The sequence below is a fragment of the Myotis daubentonii genome (assembly GCF_963259705.1).
Source record: "Myotis daubentonii chromosome 1 unlocalized genomic scaffold, mMyoDau2.1 SUPER_1_unloc_1, whole genome shotgun sequence".
Classification (NCBI taxonomy): domain Eukaryota; kingdom Metazoa; phylum Chordata; class Mammalia; order Chiroptera; family Vespertilionidae; genus Myotis; species Myotis daubentonii.
In genome coordinates this window covers 88,805-107,614 of record NW_026775446.1, presented here as the reverse complement: position 1 = coordinate 107,614, position 18,810 = coordinate 88,805, and the positions used below count along the sequence as shown (strand labels likewise).

Sequence of the window (18,810 nt, the reverse complement as noted above, 5' to 3'; positions counted from 1 at the left end):
AGAGAACATGGACACAGAACCTGGCTGGAGATCCTAACCAGAACTTTTCTTGAGATCCAGACCAGAACTTGGCTGGAGATCCTGGCTAGAGATCCTGGCTAGGCTGCTGATCAACTGAATGCTGTCTCCGTGTCATTCCTTCTTCGCCGACTCCGTCCACACCTTTGGAGACCCCTGGACCCACTGGGGTTGGACCCCAGCATCTGGCGCCTGAACAGGGACCCTTAGGTAAGCCCCCCATTCCCCTAGGCAAGCACCCCGCACTCGGGACGGATCGGACTCCACCATAGGAAGAGGGTGGATAGTCTTCACCGACTCCATCCACACCTTTGGGAACCCCTGGAACAGGATTCCCCTAGGTAAGCCCAACCGATTGAGAACCCCCATGTTCAGGACGGATAGGACTCCACCAGGGTACTGAAGACCCCCCCTATAGAGGATAAGTAGGGTAAGAAGGTGGATAGTACAGAACTTAGATTGAGAAGATGTGCCATACTGAGTCAAAGAAAGAAGACTCTGTATTGCTTCTTAGATTGAGAAGATGTGCCATACTGAGTCCAAAGAAAGAAGACACTGTATTGATCTTTTAACACATGTGCTTGCTAGCAGAGGAATTAAGGTTACTCCCAATCAGACATAACGTTTTATACAAGAAGTATGTCCATGCTTTTCTGAGGAAGGAAAGGTAAATGTAAAGGCATGGGAGAAGGTAGGCCCAAGGAGCCTTATCCTTAACCCCACTGCAGCCTTTCCACCCCGGAAAAGTGCAGGATTGGCAAGCTCTCCCTGGGATGATAGATCAGGACTCAGGTAATAGCCGAAAGCGCCAATCCTACTCTTAAAATGGATATAAGAGAGCATATGGGGTTTTTCTTTTTAATGCCTGCTTTTAAAAAATAAAAAAGGAGGAATTTTCCCGGAGCCAGTCCATCCTTGCTGTTTCAAGGGACCTGGCATGTATGGCATACTGTTCTTAATATGTTTGCTCACCTTCTTGGCTTTATGTGTTTTAACCAAGGTCACCTCTCTGAGAAAGGTTGTTTCCCCAGGTAGGGATTTTTCCCCTGAAGTTAGGGAGGGAATAAAACCCCTTAACTAAGTGCCAGGCGGGTAATTAATCACTTTAACTATGAACAATCATGCTTAAGCTACATAATCTTTACTCCCTGGAATGGAGATAAGAAACGCCCTAACCTTTGGAATAGAGATTGATAGGATTGGAATCAACTGGTATAAATACAGATGTAACAAGACAACAGGATACAGAACCTAGACACAGAACCTAGAAGAGAGAGAACATAGCAAAAGATCCTGGACAGAAACTGGCCAAAGAACCTAGAGACAGAACCTAATGAGAAAAACTGGTCAAAGAACCTAGAGACAGAACCTGGCTACAGAACTTGGCTGAAGAACCTGCAGAACCTGACTGAAGAACCTAGACATAGAACTTGGCTAGAGAACTTCGCTATGATGATCATCTGAATGCTGTCTCCATGTCATTCCTTCTTCGCCGACTCCGTCCACACCTTTGGGGACCCCTGGACCTGCTGGGGTTGGACCCTAGCATGGAGGGACCTGGAGAGTATCATGTAAGTGAAACAAGCCAGTCAGAGAAAGACAAGTATCACATGACCTTACTCATATGTGGAACATACTGAACACAATAAAGCGATGAAGAGAATGGATCCAGAGACCTGGAAGCATGGAGCAGACTGGGGAATCTCAGAGGGAAATCGTGGTCGGGTGGGAGAGTGGGAAGAGGTCACCCTACAAACTCGTATGCATATGTGCATCATCCTGGGACACAGACAATAGGATGGTGAAGACCTGGGCACCAGGGGCTGGGCTAGAAGGTGTCAATGGGGGATGAGGGGGCATGTGTAATACCTTCAACAATAAAGGTATAATTTAAAGACAAAAGAATTAGGACTTGTACCCTCAGACTCCCAGTGAATATGGTCCCTGTGTCACCCATCTTGTCTCAGGTGGGGTAAAGACCTCAACTATGAAATACTCTGCCTCATGAATATGCAAAATACAGGAGGTAAACCTGGTTAAAAATGGGTAAGTCTGTGTCCTGAGGGCATCACCCAGCCACACCCTCCCCTACGGAAGTGCTCACAGCACAACCCTCAGGTGGACTGGAGCTGTAGAACCCTCCTCCTGGTGGCCATGTTGACAGGTAAGGGGCTCCTTTCCTGTGTTATGGAGGGTCCAGGGAGAGTCAAGGGGGAATCCACTCACTCCTGTCTCCTCCCCACAGGTGTCCACTCCCAGGTGCAGCTGGTGCAGTCTGGGGCTGAGGTGCGGAAGCCTGGGGCCTCCGTGAAGGTCTCCTGCAAGACTTCTGGATACACCTTCACCAGCTATGCTATGCACTGGGTGCGACAGGCCCCAGGACAGGGGTTTGAGTGGGTGGGGAGGGTTAACCCTTACAATGGAAACACAAACTATTCACAGAAGTTAAAAGGCAGAGTCTCCATGACAATAAACAGGTCCACTGTTGGGGTCCATCCCCAGCAGGTCTAGGAGTTCCCAAAGGTGTGGACAGAGTCGGCAAAGAAGGAATGACACGGAGACACTGTTAAGTTGATCAGCAGCCTGGCCAGGTTCTCTAGCCAGGTTCTAGCCAGGATTTCCAGCCAGGTTCTGTGTTTTATTGTCTTGTTACAGCTGTATTTATACCAGTTGATTTTAATCCTATCAATTTCTATTCGAAAGGTTAGGGAATTTATTATCTCTATTCCAGGGAGTAAAGACTATCTAGCTTAAGCGTGATTGTTCATAGTTAAAGTGATTAACTACCCACCTGGCACTTAGTTAAGGGGTTTTGTTCCCTCCCTAACTTCAGGGAAATATCCCTAGCTGGGGAAACAACCTTTCACGGAGAGGTGACCTTGGTTAAAACACATAGCGCTAAGGGGGGCAAACATATTAAGAACAGTATGCCATATACGCCAGGTCCCTTGAAACATGCTGTGCAGATGTATCTTCCTTGCAGCGACTGTGTCAAGCAGCAAGGATGGACCGGCTTCCAGCAGTCCATGAGCACAGCCTACATGGAGCTCAGCAGCCTGAGAGCCAAGGACACAGCCGTGTATTACTATGCAAGAGGCACAGTGGGGGAAGTCAGTGTGAGACCAGACACAAACCTCCCTAAGGAGACAGCAGGGCTGGGCTGCAGGGAGCGTCCAGGACACCAGAGGGCGCTCAGGACCACAAACCCAGGGTCCCAGCTCAGAGGCTGTCGTTGTAGGGCTTGTGCAGGCTTCCTATTGGGGTCAATGTTTTCTTCCCTCCTAGTGTCCTTGGGGCCCTTCTTGCTTCCTTCTTTGTGTCTTTAATTAGATTCTCTGCAGGAAAAAGCAGGAAGTGACTGTGTGTCCAATCTGGTCGACTTCTCATCAGTGCCCTTCCTGTCACCATGTCCCTGATGGTCGCTCTATGGGTTGACAAGTAAAAGGTTGTAGAGATTCCTGTCCCCTCACTGAGAGCGACGTCCCCCACCCTCCACGCAGTGCTGAGAGGGGAAACTCAGAGTCCAGGCCCCAAACCTCACCTGAGGGTGATCAGCCCCTCGCTCTGCCCAGGAGGAGCCCTTTGGGGGCACTTAGCTGCTTGCCTCTCACTGACATGGCTGCACGTGGAGGTTTAGGGTCAGAACTTGCAGGCACTGCCTCTCTGTGAGCCTGGGAGGTGGACCAATCTCTCAGGGTGTGCTGGGAAAGAAGCAGGAAAGAGGCCCAGTCACAGGCCCTGTCACAACCCTGCTGGGCCCTGTTCCTGTGGGTCTCAGAACCTGATCCCAGGGGATGTGTCCCAACACCTGTCCTGCTTCCCCTGGAGAATCCACCTGCATCCTGAGAAACTGCTGAAGGGAGACATGGTCCCACCCACCTCTGCTGTGCCTCCAGCTCCACAGACACCACCCCATCCTCACCCTCTGCCTCCCACACTCTGTCCTGTGTCACCCACACTCTCACCCCATGAGGCCTGCACAGAACATCGCCTGTGGCTGCGTCTGCCCTCTCCTTGGGCCCTTGTAGGTTTTGCCTTAAAAGCACCCCCATGTAATCCCCTTATTTCCATCTCCTGTGCCAGGCTCTCCCTGAGATGCCAGGGTCAGGGCCACTCAGGTGGCCTGAAGTGACCTCATGTACCCTGCCTAGCCCAAGTGTAGTGCCCACATGTAATTTCAGGCTATGGGGGCTCCGCCTGTGCCAGGTAGAGACACAACTGAGCAATGACCTCACAGCACCTCCAACAGCTCACACCTGTGCTGAAGGAACCTCCAGGGGGCCATGAGCTGCAAAGCATCATAGTGGATAAGTACGTGGCCATTGGGATCAGAGGGCAGCCAGGCAAGGGCTGGGGTCTGGTCACCTATGATGTTGCCAACGTCTCGCTTGCCAGAGCCCAGGTACACAGGGAGTTCTGTGAATAGTAAAATGCAGGAGGAGCCAAAGCAGCATGGCTCACTGTTTGAGCATTGACTTATGAACCAGGAAGTCACCATTCGATTCCCAGTCAGGGCACATGTCCAGAATTCAGGAAACACCCCCAGTGTAGGGCATGCAGGAGGCAGCCAACCAATAATTCTCTCTCATCATTGATGCTTCTATTTCTATCTCCCTTCCTCTATAAACTCAATGTTAAAAAATGTTGTCCTAACCAGTTTGGCTCAATGGATGGAGCGTTGGCCTGAGAAATGTAAGGTCCCAGGTTCGATTCTGGTCAAGGGCATATACCTTGGTTGCGGGCACATCCCCAGTAGGGGATGTGCAGGAGGCAGCTGATCTATGTTTCTCTCTCATCAATGTTCCCAACTCTCTATCCCTCTCCCTTCCTCTCTGTGAAAAATCAATAAAATATATTTTTTAAAAAATGTTAACAAATAAATAAATAAATACATAAAAATCTTGCAGATTTGATTTACAGTAAAGTCATATATGGGAGGTGACTGAGATATATTTCTCCCTCACATCAATGTTTCTCTCATTCCTTCTCTCTCTGTCTCCTTTACTTTCCCTCTAAGAATGAATGAATGTATCCTTGGTTGAGGATAAGTAAAACAATATCTATATCTATACTTTTATGTACATCTAAAATCCATCTACATCTTTATCTCTATATCTATCTCTACATCTACATCTATAGCTATGAATCAATGAACATATTCTTAGGCAAGGATAAAGAAAAGAAGGTCTATCTAAGTCTATCTCCATATCTACGTCTAAATGATCTGTAGTTATAAAAGCATAAAATGCTAATTAGACCAGATGACCTTCTGGATGAAGCGACAGAGGCAGTGGGGGGCCAAGCCCCTTGCACAAACTTTGTGCATCGGGCCTCTTGTATATCTATATCTATATCTATATCTATATCTATATCTATATCTATATCTATATCTATATCTATATCTATATCATCTATATCATCTATATCTATATCTATATCTATATCTATATCTATATCTATATCTATATCTATATCATCTATGTCATCTATATTTATATACATGGATACAGAGCTTCATTGATTTTATCCCTAAGGAGTCACTGATTGAGCCCACATCCTACTTACTGACCACCTGCTGTAGCATAGCCCCTGAGGTGGAAGGAGAGGTCCCTGGGCACTGTAATCAGGACCCCAAGGAGGGCCTGGTTCTCTGAGGGCACAGTCAGCACCTTCTTCCAGGAGAAGCCCCAGAGACTGGGACCTCCCTCACCTCTTGCACTTTGTATGTGCAGACACCCTCCACATGCAAATGCCCACATGGCAACCAGACACACACACAGTTGGCGTCCACTTAAATGCAGGGCCTTCTCACCCTGGAGAATACTTTCTGGGGAACGGGGACCTCACCTGCAAGACATGACTCCCATTTGGCTCTTCCTCTTCCTGCTGTCAGACCACAGAAGTGAGTGACTCAGGGCTTAGACGTGAGGAGATGGAGACCCTGCATCTGAGCCCAGGACTCACTGTGTTCTCTCTGTCCCAGGTGTCCTGTCCCAGGTGCAGCTGCAGGAGTCGGGCCCAGGACTGGTGAAGCCCTCACAGACCCTCTCCCTCACCTGCTCTGTCTCTGCATTCTCCATCACAACCAGTCCTTACTACTGGAGCTGGATCCACCAGTCCCCAGGGTAGGGGCTGGAGTGGATCGGGTACAGAACTTATGGTGGGAGCACTAACTACAGCCCTTCCCTCAAGAGCCGAACCTCCATCTCCAGAGACACATCCAAGAACCAGTTCTCCCTGCAGCTGAGCTCCCTGACCACCGAGGACATGGCCGTGTATACTGTGCAAGAGACACAGTGAGGGGAAGTCAGAGTGAGCCCAGACACAAACCTCCCTGCAGGAAGGTCTCTGACCACCAGGGTGCGCTCAGGGTCCCTGAACACAAGGACCATCCCAGCAGCAGGTGCAGTTGGAGGTCTGGGCTGGTTCCTGTGTGGTTTCCTCTTCATGTCACAGTTTCCCTCAGGGAACCTCTGGATCCTGATTCTTTGCTGATTTCTGAGTCTCTAAGCTAGAAAGTCTGCTGTAAAGAGGCAACTTTCTCCTGTGAACAAAAGGTTGAGAGTGTCTTTCATGCACACTTGGGCCATAATGAGTTTTATCCTCAAAGCTTCTGAACCTCGTCACCTGAATCTAACAGGAGGCTCCAATGACTCAACAGTGCAGCTCCCCTGAATGCTGGACCGTGGGCCCCACATGTGTGTGAACCCAAAGCTACAGAAAATGGACCCACAGGGTGACAGTCCTAGTCTTGTCCTCATGCTCACAGCACCCAGAGGAGTGGACACCATGCAGGATTAGAGGCAGAGCAGCTGGTGCAGATGTTCATGACACACACACACACACACACACACCAAGGAGACGTGGAATGCTTATTATGCTCCTGATTGAAACCCCTGAGAAGCACAGGAAGGATCACTCAGCAAGTCATACCTGCTTGGATGGAAAGTGGAAAGGAGTTGGGCTCAGGGCTTTTATTTTGAGAGGTGGTGGTAGAAAGGGAGGATTTCTGTTTCCAGGAACTTGTGTGGTTTCAATCTCCCAATATCTTCCAATGAGAAAAGCATGATTTCTTTTACAAATTCCAGTGTGTGGGGCAGATGGAGAAGAGGCAGCAATGAGCCCTCAGTTGTTAGAAGTCCAACAAAAAAAATATAGTTGCATTGTATTTAACAACTATATACATTGAGCAAAAATTAAGAAATAGGTCCTTATGTCTGTACAAAAACCACATGTAAAAAATGAGAAGAATAATTAATTATAGGTAATAATTATAAGTAAGCAAATGATGGTGACGTTGATGTTGACAATGATGATGATGGTGGTGATGGTGATGATAGAAATGGAAAGGAATCTCAGTCCAATGTCTTGGGGGGAATCTTTCCTTTCCCACTGATCTGTCATGTGCTTTTTCAAAGGCCTGTGTCAACTTACAGTTGGGCCTTTGGGGTCTCAATCCCTAATGGCATCTGAAGAGGAGGTGCCTGCTTTGTTTCCTTATACGAAGTCACTGTGTGTAGACAAACACCATGTTCATAGAAAACGAGAAGAATGATTATAAGTAAGCAAATTGTGATGATGATGATGATGATGATGATGATGATGATGATGGTGATGATGATGATTATGTTTACAATGAAGATGATGAACTGAGTCAGGAGCCCTGGTCTAATGGAATGAAGGCTCCTCATACAGACATACTGTCCCCTTGGCTCCTCCAGTGAGGAATGTCCACTCTTCCCAGTGAGGGTTGAGAGATTTCATAAATGGGACCCCAAGGACTTATGCAACTTCGGTGATTCATGGTGAGATCATGTGATTAATCAACCCAAAGGTGTCCAAGTGGGAATACCTTGGACCTGGGAAGGTGTCACCTTCTAGAACAGAGACACTGTGAGAATGTGCATGTTGGACACAGGGGTCTCATTCTCACAAGTTTGCAGTGACAGGTTCCTTATTCCTCTTGATCCCTGCCTGCATGATCTTTATCATTTCGACCTCAATCAACTCCTGCTCATCATTATTCAGGAATTTCCTACGATGACATGAGCTGTCAATATCATCCCTACACTTCACTTCTTTCTGGGCCTTCTGTTAGTTTCCCAGCAGCGCTCCTCTGCTCCAGCCCCTGTGGCTGCTGTAGCCAAGCCACATGGGCCGTGGAAGCCCAGCCTCTTCTGGTGAATTCTTTGTAAAAATCACCCAAAACATGTCCATCCAAGAAAATACTGATGAACTGAACTTTAATAAAAGTAAAAATATCTGTTCCACCAAATATTCCATCAAGAAAATTAAATGACAACTTAGCAGTAGAATATTTTCCTAATCCTGTGCCTGATGGGAGAATGTGTGCATTGCACAGTAAGGTTGTGGTATGTTAGGGGGAGAGCCAGCCACCCTCTGAGCACAGTGAGCATCACCAGGGACAGGAGAGAGGGAGGCTGGGAGTGAGGGATTCCTGACAGGGTTGAAGTTCCCTTTCCTGTGAGAAAATGTTTGCTAGGAATTCTCCAATTCCCCTCACTCTGAACCCAACATCACTGATAACACTAGAATGAGAAATCAGGTCACTTAACAGGCTGCCATATCACTTCAACATATGAATGATTCTGAGTTGTGCACCTACACGATCACTGCTTTTATTTCTTGTCTGTTCTCTGCTTAAAGTCATGACTATTTCTGATGTAACTATTAGGGGGGGGGGTATCTGCAATAGGCCATGAGCTTGCATATCAAATGGTTTGCTCAGGAATCTGCAGACACAATCAGAAAATTTCCAACTTCAAGATTCACAGGTGTCTCACCTTTCTGTACTTGGAAGGTAGATTCTCAGATCAAAATAACATCATATATTAAGATAAAACCTATTGAGAAAGGCTGTCCTTCATTTTTATTTTTTGCACAATGGTAGGAATTATTTCCATAAAATTAGATTTTAAAAATCTGGAAATGCTGGATCCAATAATATTTAGAGATTCAGAAATGGTCTGAACAAATGCTAATGCCCTTGATACCTGTTCAAAAGATGCATGAGAAGTTAAAAGTGTAACCTAATCATCAAGTCCACAATTTCTTCGTATTCTCAGAGAGTTTAGGCCATTCTTTGACCTAATGACAATGTGCTCATGACCCAGGTTGTCCCTTGTCCCTGACTTACAAGGTGAGTGAGGTCAAGGGAAGTGATGCCTGAAGAGGGACTTCAGAATGACCAGGGCAGCCTAACCTCAGTCCCTCCACTTATAGGAAAGGCTGCCCCACATGCAAATTTCTCTTAAAGCTCCAGGGTACATACTCTCCTGGGCTGTTCAGGCTCACAGCTCACACAGGGCTGAGTCTCTGGGAAGGCAGCGCTGTGGTCTAGAAGAAGATGAGGCTGTTGGGTCTTCTCCTGTGCCTGCTGACGGCCCCCCAAGGTGAGGGTCTCAGGGGTCAGACAGGGCTCGTGGGATGGCTGTGACTGCAGGTGACTGACAGGAGTGATCTTCCTTGTCCCCAGGTGTCCTGTCCCAGGTGCAGCTGCAGGAGTCGGGCCCAGGACTGGTGAAGCCCTCGCAGACCCTCTCCCTCACCTGCACTGTCTCTGGATTCTCTCTGACGAGCTATGGTGTACACTGGATCCGCCAGGCTCCAGGAAAGGGGCTGGAGTGGGTCGGGGATGTGTGGGGTAATGGAGGTACAGCCTACAACCCAACACTGAAATCACGCCTCAGCATCACCAGGGACACGTCCAAGAGCCAAGTTTACTTAACACTGAACAGCCTGAGAGCCGAGGACATGGCCGTGTATTACTGTATGAGACACAGTGAGGGGAAGTCAGTGTGAGCCCAGACACTAACCTCCCTGAGGAGACAACAGGGCTGGGCTTCAGGGGGCACTCAGGACCCACAGCACAGAGAGCAGCCCCAGGTGCAGGGCAGAGGGAGGTGGGGAGGGAAGGGCCTTCCTGTTGGGCACAGGGATTTCCTCTCAAGCTCTCAGCTGCCTCCAGGGATGGCTCCTGCTCTTTTTCTGAGGCTGTAATTTCCCGCTTTCTCACTGCAGACCCCAGAGGAGGGGGTAGCACTGCTGGTGGCAGAGGACATGTGGGCAGTGATGGGGACTCTCCTTACCACGTGACTGTACTTCCTGCTTTTCTTTCTCCACAGAGACCATCCTCAGTGCTCTCAGCGGCCTGTGGTTGGAAACTTTCCCACCAAGAGAGACCCCAGCACAGCCCAGGCCCCTGGGTGCTGAGCTCAGGGTCTGACCCACATGCCCTCCTGTCCCCATAGGGTCCTTCCTTCTGTCAGGCCCACAGTAGATAAACAGGTGCATGTCCCGGGGACAGTGGAAGCCGGATGGACCCATCTGAATGATGCAAAGGGCCCTTGAGGGCTTCCCCCTGGTCACCTCCCCTGTACAGGGGACAGGACTTGTTGTTTCTGGTGCCACAGGAAATGACCACAGCTCTCTCCCCATAGGTGTCACACCAGCACTGATGGGAGATGACAGCAGTGTGCGCATCCCATGCCGTGCAGTTTCATAGGGACGTTTAACACGGTTCATTGGAAATCATCTCATTTCGACAAGCAACTGACTTTGGAGATCCCTTGGTTAAGGAGACAGCTTTACAATTTTCCAATCTTTTTTACTTAAAATCATGGGCAAAAGTTTGACATTCCATAATGACGGTGTTGGATCCTCTGTAGATCAGTCCTTTGAGGACTCAAACGGGATAATAACCCAGGTTGAGCTGCCTGAGAGGTTGTTGATCTATCTCAGCATTTTCCCAGCCTCCATGGCATAGGTGTTGTAGTGGCTCCACCTTCACTTCACTAGCACTTGCAGGACAGAGGGGACTTCCTGCACTTCCCTCCTTACCACAGCAATCAGACAAGAAAAAGAAATAAAAGGCATCCAAATTGGAAAGGCGGAAGTAAAACTCTTATTATTCATAGAAGACATTTTATTGTACATAGAAAACCCTAAAGACTACACACATAGACAAACACATGTAGATTTAATAAATGAATTCAGGAATGTAGCAGGATACAAAATTAACGTACAGAAATCACTGGTAATTTTATATAACAATAATGAATTCTCAGAAAGGGAAACCAACAGTCCCATTGACCATTGCATCAAAAAATTATGATATTTATGAATACACTTAAACAAGCAGATAAAAGACTTGTACTGAGAAAAATACAAGATGTTGAATAAAGAGATAGAGGAAGATATAAGCAAGTGGAAAACTATACCATGATCATGGATTGGTATATTTAACATCATTAAAACGTCCATATTACCTAAAGAACTCTAAAAATTCAATGTAATCCCTATTAAAATTGCAACAGCATATTTCACAGATCTACAACAAATACTCCAAAAATTTATATGGAACCAAAAAAGACCCCAATTAGCCACAGCAATCTTGAGAAAGAATAAGAAAGGTGGAGTGATCACAATACCAGATATCAAATTATACTCCAAAGTCATTAAAATAAACACGGCCTAGTACTGGCACAAGAACAGGTATATACATCAGTGGAACAGAACCGAGAAACCAGAAGTCTACCCAAGACATTATGCTTAATTAATATTTGACAAAGGAGGCAAGAGCATACAATGGAGTCACAACAGTCCCTTCAATAAATATTGTTGGGAAAATTAGACAGATAAACACACAAAAAACCCCCAAAACAATACATGAACATGCACCATACACAGGATTAAACTCAAAATGGTTAAAAGACCTAAATATGAGTTGGGAAACCATAAAAGTCCTAGAAGAAACCATAGGCAGCAAAATCTCAGACATCTCTCATAGCAATGTGTTTACAGATACATCTCCCAGGACAAAGGAAACTAAGGAGAAAATAAACAAATGGGAATCCATCAAAATAAAAAAAAAAAGTCTGCACAGAAAAAAAAAATCAACCATCAACAAAATGAAAAGGGAACGCACAGTAGGAGAGGACATATTTGGCAAGGATCCATGTGATAGAGAGTTAATATCCAAAATGTATAAGAAACCCAGACAACTGAACCAAAGGAAGACAAACAATCCAATTAAGAAATGGCTAAACGACCTAAATACACACTTCTGAAAAGGGAACACACACATGGCCAGGAGACATATGAAAAATGCTCAATGTCACTGACCATCAGAGAGATGCTAATTAAAAGTTCAATGAGGTATCAGCTCACACCTGTCAGAATGGCTGCCACCAAGAAATCAACAAATGACAAGTGGTGAATATGTGGAGCAAAGGGAACCCTCCTACTCAGCTGGGGGGATGCAGGCTGGTGCAGCCATGATGGAACACAGTATGGAGTTCCCTCAAAAAAATAAAGATGGAACGGCCATTTGAACCAGGGATACCACTTCTAGGGATATATGTGAAGGGACCCCAAACACCAATCAGAAAAAATTTATGCACCCCTATCTTCATAGCAGCACAATTTGCAATAGCTAAGATCTAGAAACAGTCCATACGCCCTTCAGCAGTTGAGTGGATAAAAAAGCTGTGGTATATTTATGCCACCTAATACTATGCAGCAGAAAAGAGAAGGATCTCTTCCCTTTGGAACAGCATGGAGTGACCTGGACAGTATCATGCTAAGTGAAATAAGCCAGTCAGAGAAAGGCAAGTATCACATGATCTCACTGATATGTGGAGCCTAATTAACAAAATAAACTGAGGAAGAGAATGGATCCAGAGACCTGGAAGCATGGAGCAGACTGGGGAATCTCAGAGGGAAGTCATGGTTGGGTGGGAGGGTGGGAAGGGGTCAACCAACAAACTCGTATGCATATGTGCATCATCCAGGGACACAGACAATAGAATGGTGAAGACCTGGGCACCTGGGGCTGGGCTATAAGGTGTCAATGGGAATAAAGGGGAACATGTGTAATACCTTCAACAATAAAGGTTTAATTTAAAGAAAAAGAATTAGGACTTGGACCCTCAGACACACACTGAACATGGTCCCTGTGTCACCCATCTTCTCTCAGGTGGGGTCAAGACCTCAGCTATTAAATACTCTGCCTCATGAATATGCAAAAGAGAGGAGGTAGACGAGGTTAAATATGGGTAAGTCTGTGCCCTGAGGGCATCACCCACAGCCACACCCTCCCCTACAGAAGTGCTCACAGCACAGCCCTCAGCATGGACTGGAGCTGGAGAACCCTCCTCCTGGTGGCCATGGTGACAGGTAAGGGGCTCCTGTCCTGGGTGAAGGAGAGTCCAGGGAGAGTCAAGGGGGATTCCACTGACTCCTGTCTCTTCCCCACAGGTGTCCACTCCCAGGTGCAGCTGGTGCAGTCTGGGGCTGAGGTGAGGAAGCCTGGGGCCTCCGTGAAGGTCTCCTGCAAGGCTTCTGGATACACCTTCACCAGCTACTGGATGCACTGGGTGCGTCAGGCCCCAGGACAGGGGCTTCAGTGGGTGGGGAGGGTTAACCCTTATAATGGAAACACAAACTACGCACAGAAGTTCCAAGGCAGAGTCTCCATGACCAGAAATAAGTGCACTGTTGGGGTCAAACCCCAGCAGGTCCAGAGGTTCCCAAAGGTGTGGACAGAGTCGGCAAAGAAGGAATGACATGGAGACAGCATTCAGTTGATCAGCAGCCTAGCCAGGTTCTCTAGCCAGGTTCTAGCCAGCATCTCCAGCCAGCTTCTGTGTTTTATTGTCTTGTTACATCTGTATTTATACCAGTTGATTTTAATCCTATCAATTTCTATGCCAAAGGTTAGGGCATTTCTTATCTCTATTCCAGGGAGTAAAGATTATGTAACTTAAGCTTGATTAACTGCAGGCCTGGCACTTAGTTAAGGGGTTTTGTTCCCTCCCTAACTTCAGGGAAAAATTCCTATCTGGGGAACAACCTTTCTCAGAGAGGTGACCTTGGTTAAAACACATAGCGCTAAGGGGAGCAAACATATTAAGAACAGTATGCCATATACACCAGGTCCCTTGAAACATATGCTGTGCAGATGTGTCAAGAAGCAAGGATGGACCAGCTTCCGGAAGTCCATGAGCAAGGCCTACATGGAGCTCAGCAGCCTGAGAGCCGAGGACACGGCCGTGTATTACTGTGTAAGAGGCACAGTGAGGGGAAGTCAGTGTGAGCCCAGACACAAACCTCCCTGAGGAGACAGCAGGTCTGGGCTGCAGGGGGTGCCCTTGCATTAAGGGGGCACTCAGGACCCACACCACAGAAAGCAGCCCCAGCCGCAGGGGCAGAGGGAGGTGGGAGGGAAGGGCCTTCCTGTTGGGATCAGGGATTTCCTCTCAAGCTCTCAGCTGCCTCCAGGGATGGCTCTTCCTTCTCATGTTCTCACTGCAGACAACATTGAAGAAAGGGCATTGTGTTTGCAGGGGACATTTCGGCAGTGACGGGGACTCTCCTTTACCAAGTCTCCGTCACACATTCTGAAAGTGGCTTTTTTCACCCTCTTTTCAATGTTGTCCTGATGAGTGTGAGCTCCATGGGTGGGCTGCTGGGATTGGGATGTGCACAGCTCTGCCTCCCTCTCTGGGGTCACAGCTGCCTCAGTGTCTGACTCTCCGTGTGTCCACCCCCTAATGGTCAAGGGAGATCACAGGGCCCTCCCTCTGCTGAAAGGCTTGAGTTCACTCAGGACTGGTGGTCCTCACCCATCCTCGCTGGGTCCACATTGACCCCCAGAAGAGCTGTCAGCTCAGTGCACCAAACAAAGGGAGCCCACATCCATCCAAACAAGGGGACCCCTGCTGTCCATCAGGAAGCAGTGCTAACCCCACAGCGGGGACAGGAGACCCTGAGGCTGGGATGTGCATCATTGAACTCCTCCTCCACCTTTCCTCCTGGATCCAGGGTTTTCTAGCTTCACTCTGGGTGAGATGTGCAACGGGAGCACGTTGGAAGCTGAGGAGCATCCATGGGACCCCCTGCGTCCATGCCATCCTCTCACTTCTTGCCCAGGAAACACAGTCACACAGACACATAGTCACACACACGGAGTCACACACACACACACAGTCATACACACAGTCACTCACAAACACAAACACAGTCACACACGGAGTCACAAACAATTAGACACATAGACACAAAGTGTTACAAACACATTTACATCTTTATCTCTATATCTCTTATCCATTTCTCTATGAAAATATCCTCAAGTAAGGATAAAGAAAATAATATCTATATCTACAAATGCATCTATAGTTAAGCTATACATATATCTAAATCAATATCTAAATCCATATCTATAACTATACCTATATCTAAATCTATATCTAGAGCTATATCTATACCTATATCTAAATCTATATCTAGAGCTATATCTATACCTATATCTAAATCTATATCTAGAGCTATATCTATACCTATATCTATCAATATCTATATCTTTATCTATATCTATATTGATGTTATCCCTAAGGAGTCACTGATTATTCCCACATCCTACTTCTTGACCCCCTCCTGCAGCATAGCCCCTGGTGTGGAAAGAGGGTCGCTGGGCACAGTGACCAGGACCCCAAGGAGGGCCTGGTTCTCTGAGGGCACAGTCAGCACCTCCTTCCAGGAGAAGCCCCAGAGACCAGGACCTCCCTCACCACTTGCCCTTTGTATGTGCAGACACCTCCCATATGCAAATGCCCACATGGCCACCAGACACACACACAGTTGGCGTCAACTTAAATGCAGGGCCTCCTCACCCTGGAGAATACTATCTGGGGGACGAGGACCTCACCTGCAAGACATGACTCCCATGTGGATCTTCCTCTTCCTGCTGTCAGCTCCCAGATGTGAGTGGCTCAGGAGCTTAGACGTGAGGAGGTGGGGATCCTAAATCTGAGCACAGGACTCACTGTGTTCACTCTGTCCCAGGTGTCCTGTCCCAGGTGCAGCTGCAGGAGTCGGGCCCAGGAGTGGTGAAGCCCTCACAGACCCTCTCCCTCACCTGCACTGTGTCCGGGGCTCAGTCACCAGCAGTTACTGGTGGAACTGGATCCGCCAGCCCCCGGGGAAAGTGTTGCAGTGGATGTGGTACTGGACAGGGAGCACAAGCTACAACCCAGCCTTCTAGGGCCACATCTCCATCACTGCTGACACGGCCAGGAACCAGTTCTCCCTGCAGTTGAGCTCCGTGACCACCTAGGACACGGCTGTGTATTACTGTGCAAGACACACAATGAGGGGAAGTCAGTGTGAGCCCAGACACAAACCTCCCTGAGGAGACAGCAGGCCTGGGTTGCAGGGGGCGCTCAGAACACCAGGGGGTGCTCAGGACCCACAGCACAGAAAGCAGCCCCAGTAGCAGGGACAGATGGAGGTGGGAGGGAAGGGCCTTCCTGTTGGGCTCAGGGATTTCCTCTCAAGCTCTCAGCTGCCTCCAGGGATGGCCCTTCCTTCTCATGTTCTCCCTGCAGACAACAGTGAAGAAGGGACATTGTGTTTGCAGGTGACATGTTGGCAGTGACAGGGACTTGCCTTCATGAAGTCTCCTTCACAAATTCTAAAAGTGGCTTTTTTCACTGTCTTTTCAATGTTTCGCGATAAGTGTGAACTCCACAGGTGGGTTGCTGAGATAGGGCTGTGTGCACAGCTCTGCATCCCTCCCTGGGGGTCACAGCTCCCTCAGTGTCTGACTCTCCATGTGCCCTCCCCCTCCTGGTCCAGGGAAATCACAGAGTCTTCCCTCTGCTGAAAGGCCTGAGCTCACTCAGGGCATGTGGACCTCATCCATCCTCTGGGTCCACATTGATTCCCCAGAAGAGCTGTCAGCTCAGTGCACCAAACACAGGGAGCCCCACATCCACCCACACACGGGGACCCTGCTGTCCATTAAGAAGCAGTGCTAACCCCACAGCCGGGACAGGTGACCCTGAGGCTGGGATGTGCATCATCGAACTCCTCCTCCACCTTTTCTCCTGGATCCAAGGTTTTCTAGCTTCACTCTGTGTGAGATGTGCATCGGGAGCATGTTGGAAGCCTGGAGCATCCATGGTACCCCTGCGCCCATACAGTCCTCTTACTACTTGCCCAGGAAACACAGAGTCACACAGACACATAGCCACACACACGGAGTCACACACACACACACACACACATACAACAACAACAACAACACATAGTCTCACACACAGAGTCACACACACACACAGTAACACACACAAACAGTCACATACACAGTCACACACAGTCACAAACAATAAGACACAAAGACACACAGAGTTACAAACACAGTCACACACAGTCACACACACACACCCACACACTCACACACTCATTTCTGGAAAAGATATGCATTCACACATGAGCAGTAATACAAAACCATTCATGTCCTTATACACTGTACTTTGTGAATTCTATATTAGAAAATGGGGTTATCCCTAACCAATTTGGCTCAGTTGATAAAGCATCGGCCTGCAAAATGAAGGGTCCTGGGTTTGATTCCTGTCAAGGGCACATACCCCTGTGGGTGACGTGCAGGAGGCAGCCAACCAATGATTCTCTCTCATCATTGATATTACTATCTCTCGCTCCCTCTTCCTTCCTCTCTGAAATCAATAAAGAAATATTTCTTTTTAATTGTTTAAAAATAAAAAATGGGGTTATATTTCATTGTCTTGGATGCCATATGAAATAAATATGAGGTCTGCAAGCAACTATCATTTCAACACTGGCCACACTAGTGAAGTTCAACAGTTGTATTTCTCAGTCCACTTAGTAGGAGCTCAAATTAGGAATTTGATCCCAACTTTGCTACATTGCTACAAATTTTAAAATATAGTTGAATTAATACTGAAAACCTTCCACCAAATAAAAGTCAAGGACCAAATGGACTCAAGCGTGAATTCTACCAGAATTTTAAATAGGACTTGATAACTTTCTATCAACTCTTCTTGAACTCTTCCAAGAATTAAGGAAAGAGACAACAGTTCCAAACAGATTTCTTGAGGTGACCATTACACTCATATCAAAGTCAAGTAGAAACAAACAAAAATGACAGGTCAATATCCATGATGAAATTACATGCATAAACCTCAAAGATATGCTAGGAAACTAAACTGCACACTGAAAGGATCATTTACCACGATGAAGTGAGATACCAGTCTAGCATCCAAGGATGCATCAAAATAGGTAAATCAGTAACTGTGCTACAACTCATCCACAAAATGAAGAATAAAGTATACCATCCTATAAATAGATACTGAATAAAGCCTTTAAATTTTAAAATTACTTCAGAATTAAAATTCTTAGCAGATTAGTTGTAGAAGAGATGGACCTCAATATACTGAAAGCCACATTTGAAAAACCTAGAAAGGCAACATGGCCCACGGGGAGTGAAGGAGAGTGAGAGGAATCCCCATCTATGTTCCTCTGGGGCAGCACCCCTGGGTCCTCATCAAAACCCCAGGAAGGAGGACTCTCAATCCTGAAAACTGCCCCTGCCGGGAGCCGGTCCATGCTTGCTGTTTCAAGGGACCTGGCATATATGGCATACTTTTCTTAATATGTTTGCTCACCTTCTTGGCACTATGTGTTTTAACCAAGGTCACCTCTGAGAAAGGTTGTTTCCCCAGGTAGGGATTTTCCCCTGAACTTAGGGAAGGAATAAAACCCCTTAACTAAGTGCCAGACGGGTAATTAATCACTTTAACTACGAACAATCATGCTTAAGCTACATAATCTTTACTCACTGGAATGGAGATAAGAAACGCCCTAACCTTTGGAATAGAGATTGATGGGATTGAATCAACTGGTATAAATACAGATGTAACAAGACAGAAAGACACAGAACTCAGGAGACAG

The 18,810-nt window shown here is 47.3% G+C and overlaps 3 gene segments (V, D, J or C); all 3 read left to right on the top strand.

Moving 5' to 3' along the window:
* The first annotated feature begins 1,702 nt into the window (after positions 1–1,702).
* Positions 1,703–6,318, top strand: LOC132225682 (immunoglobulin heavy variable 1-3-like). The segment is given in 5 exon segments: positions 1,703–1,777; positions 2,116–2,182; positions 2,264–2,502; positions 3,042–3,134; positions 6,262–6,318. Coding segments are annotated over 5 exon segments (531 nt in total).
* A 3,027-nt stretch (positions 6,319–9,345) lies between these two features.
* Positions 9,346–10,134, top strand: LOC132225681 (Ig heavy chain V region MC101-like). The segment is given in 3 exon segments: positions 9,346–9,431; positions 9,515–9,834; positions 10,060–10,134. Coding segments are annotated over 3 exon segments (441 nt in total).
* Positions 10,135–13,125: 2,991 nt separating this feature from the next.
* LOC132225680 (immunoglobulin heavy variable 1-46-like) lies at positions 13,126–16,081 on the top strand. The segment is given in 3 exon segments: positions 13,126–13,215; positions 13,297–13,564; positions 15,883–16,081. Coding segments are annotated over 3 exon segments (513 nt in total).
* The last annotated feature ends 2,729 nt before the right edge of the window (positions 16,082–18,810 follow it).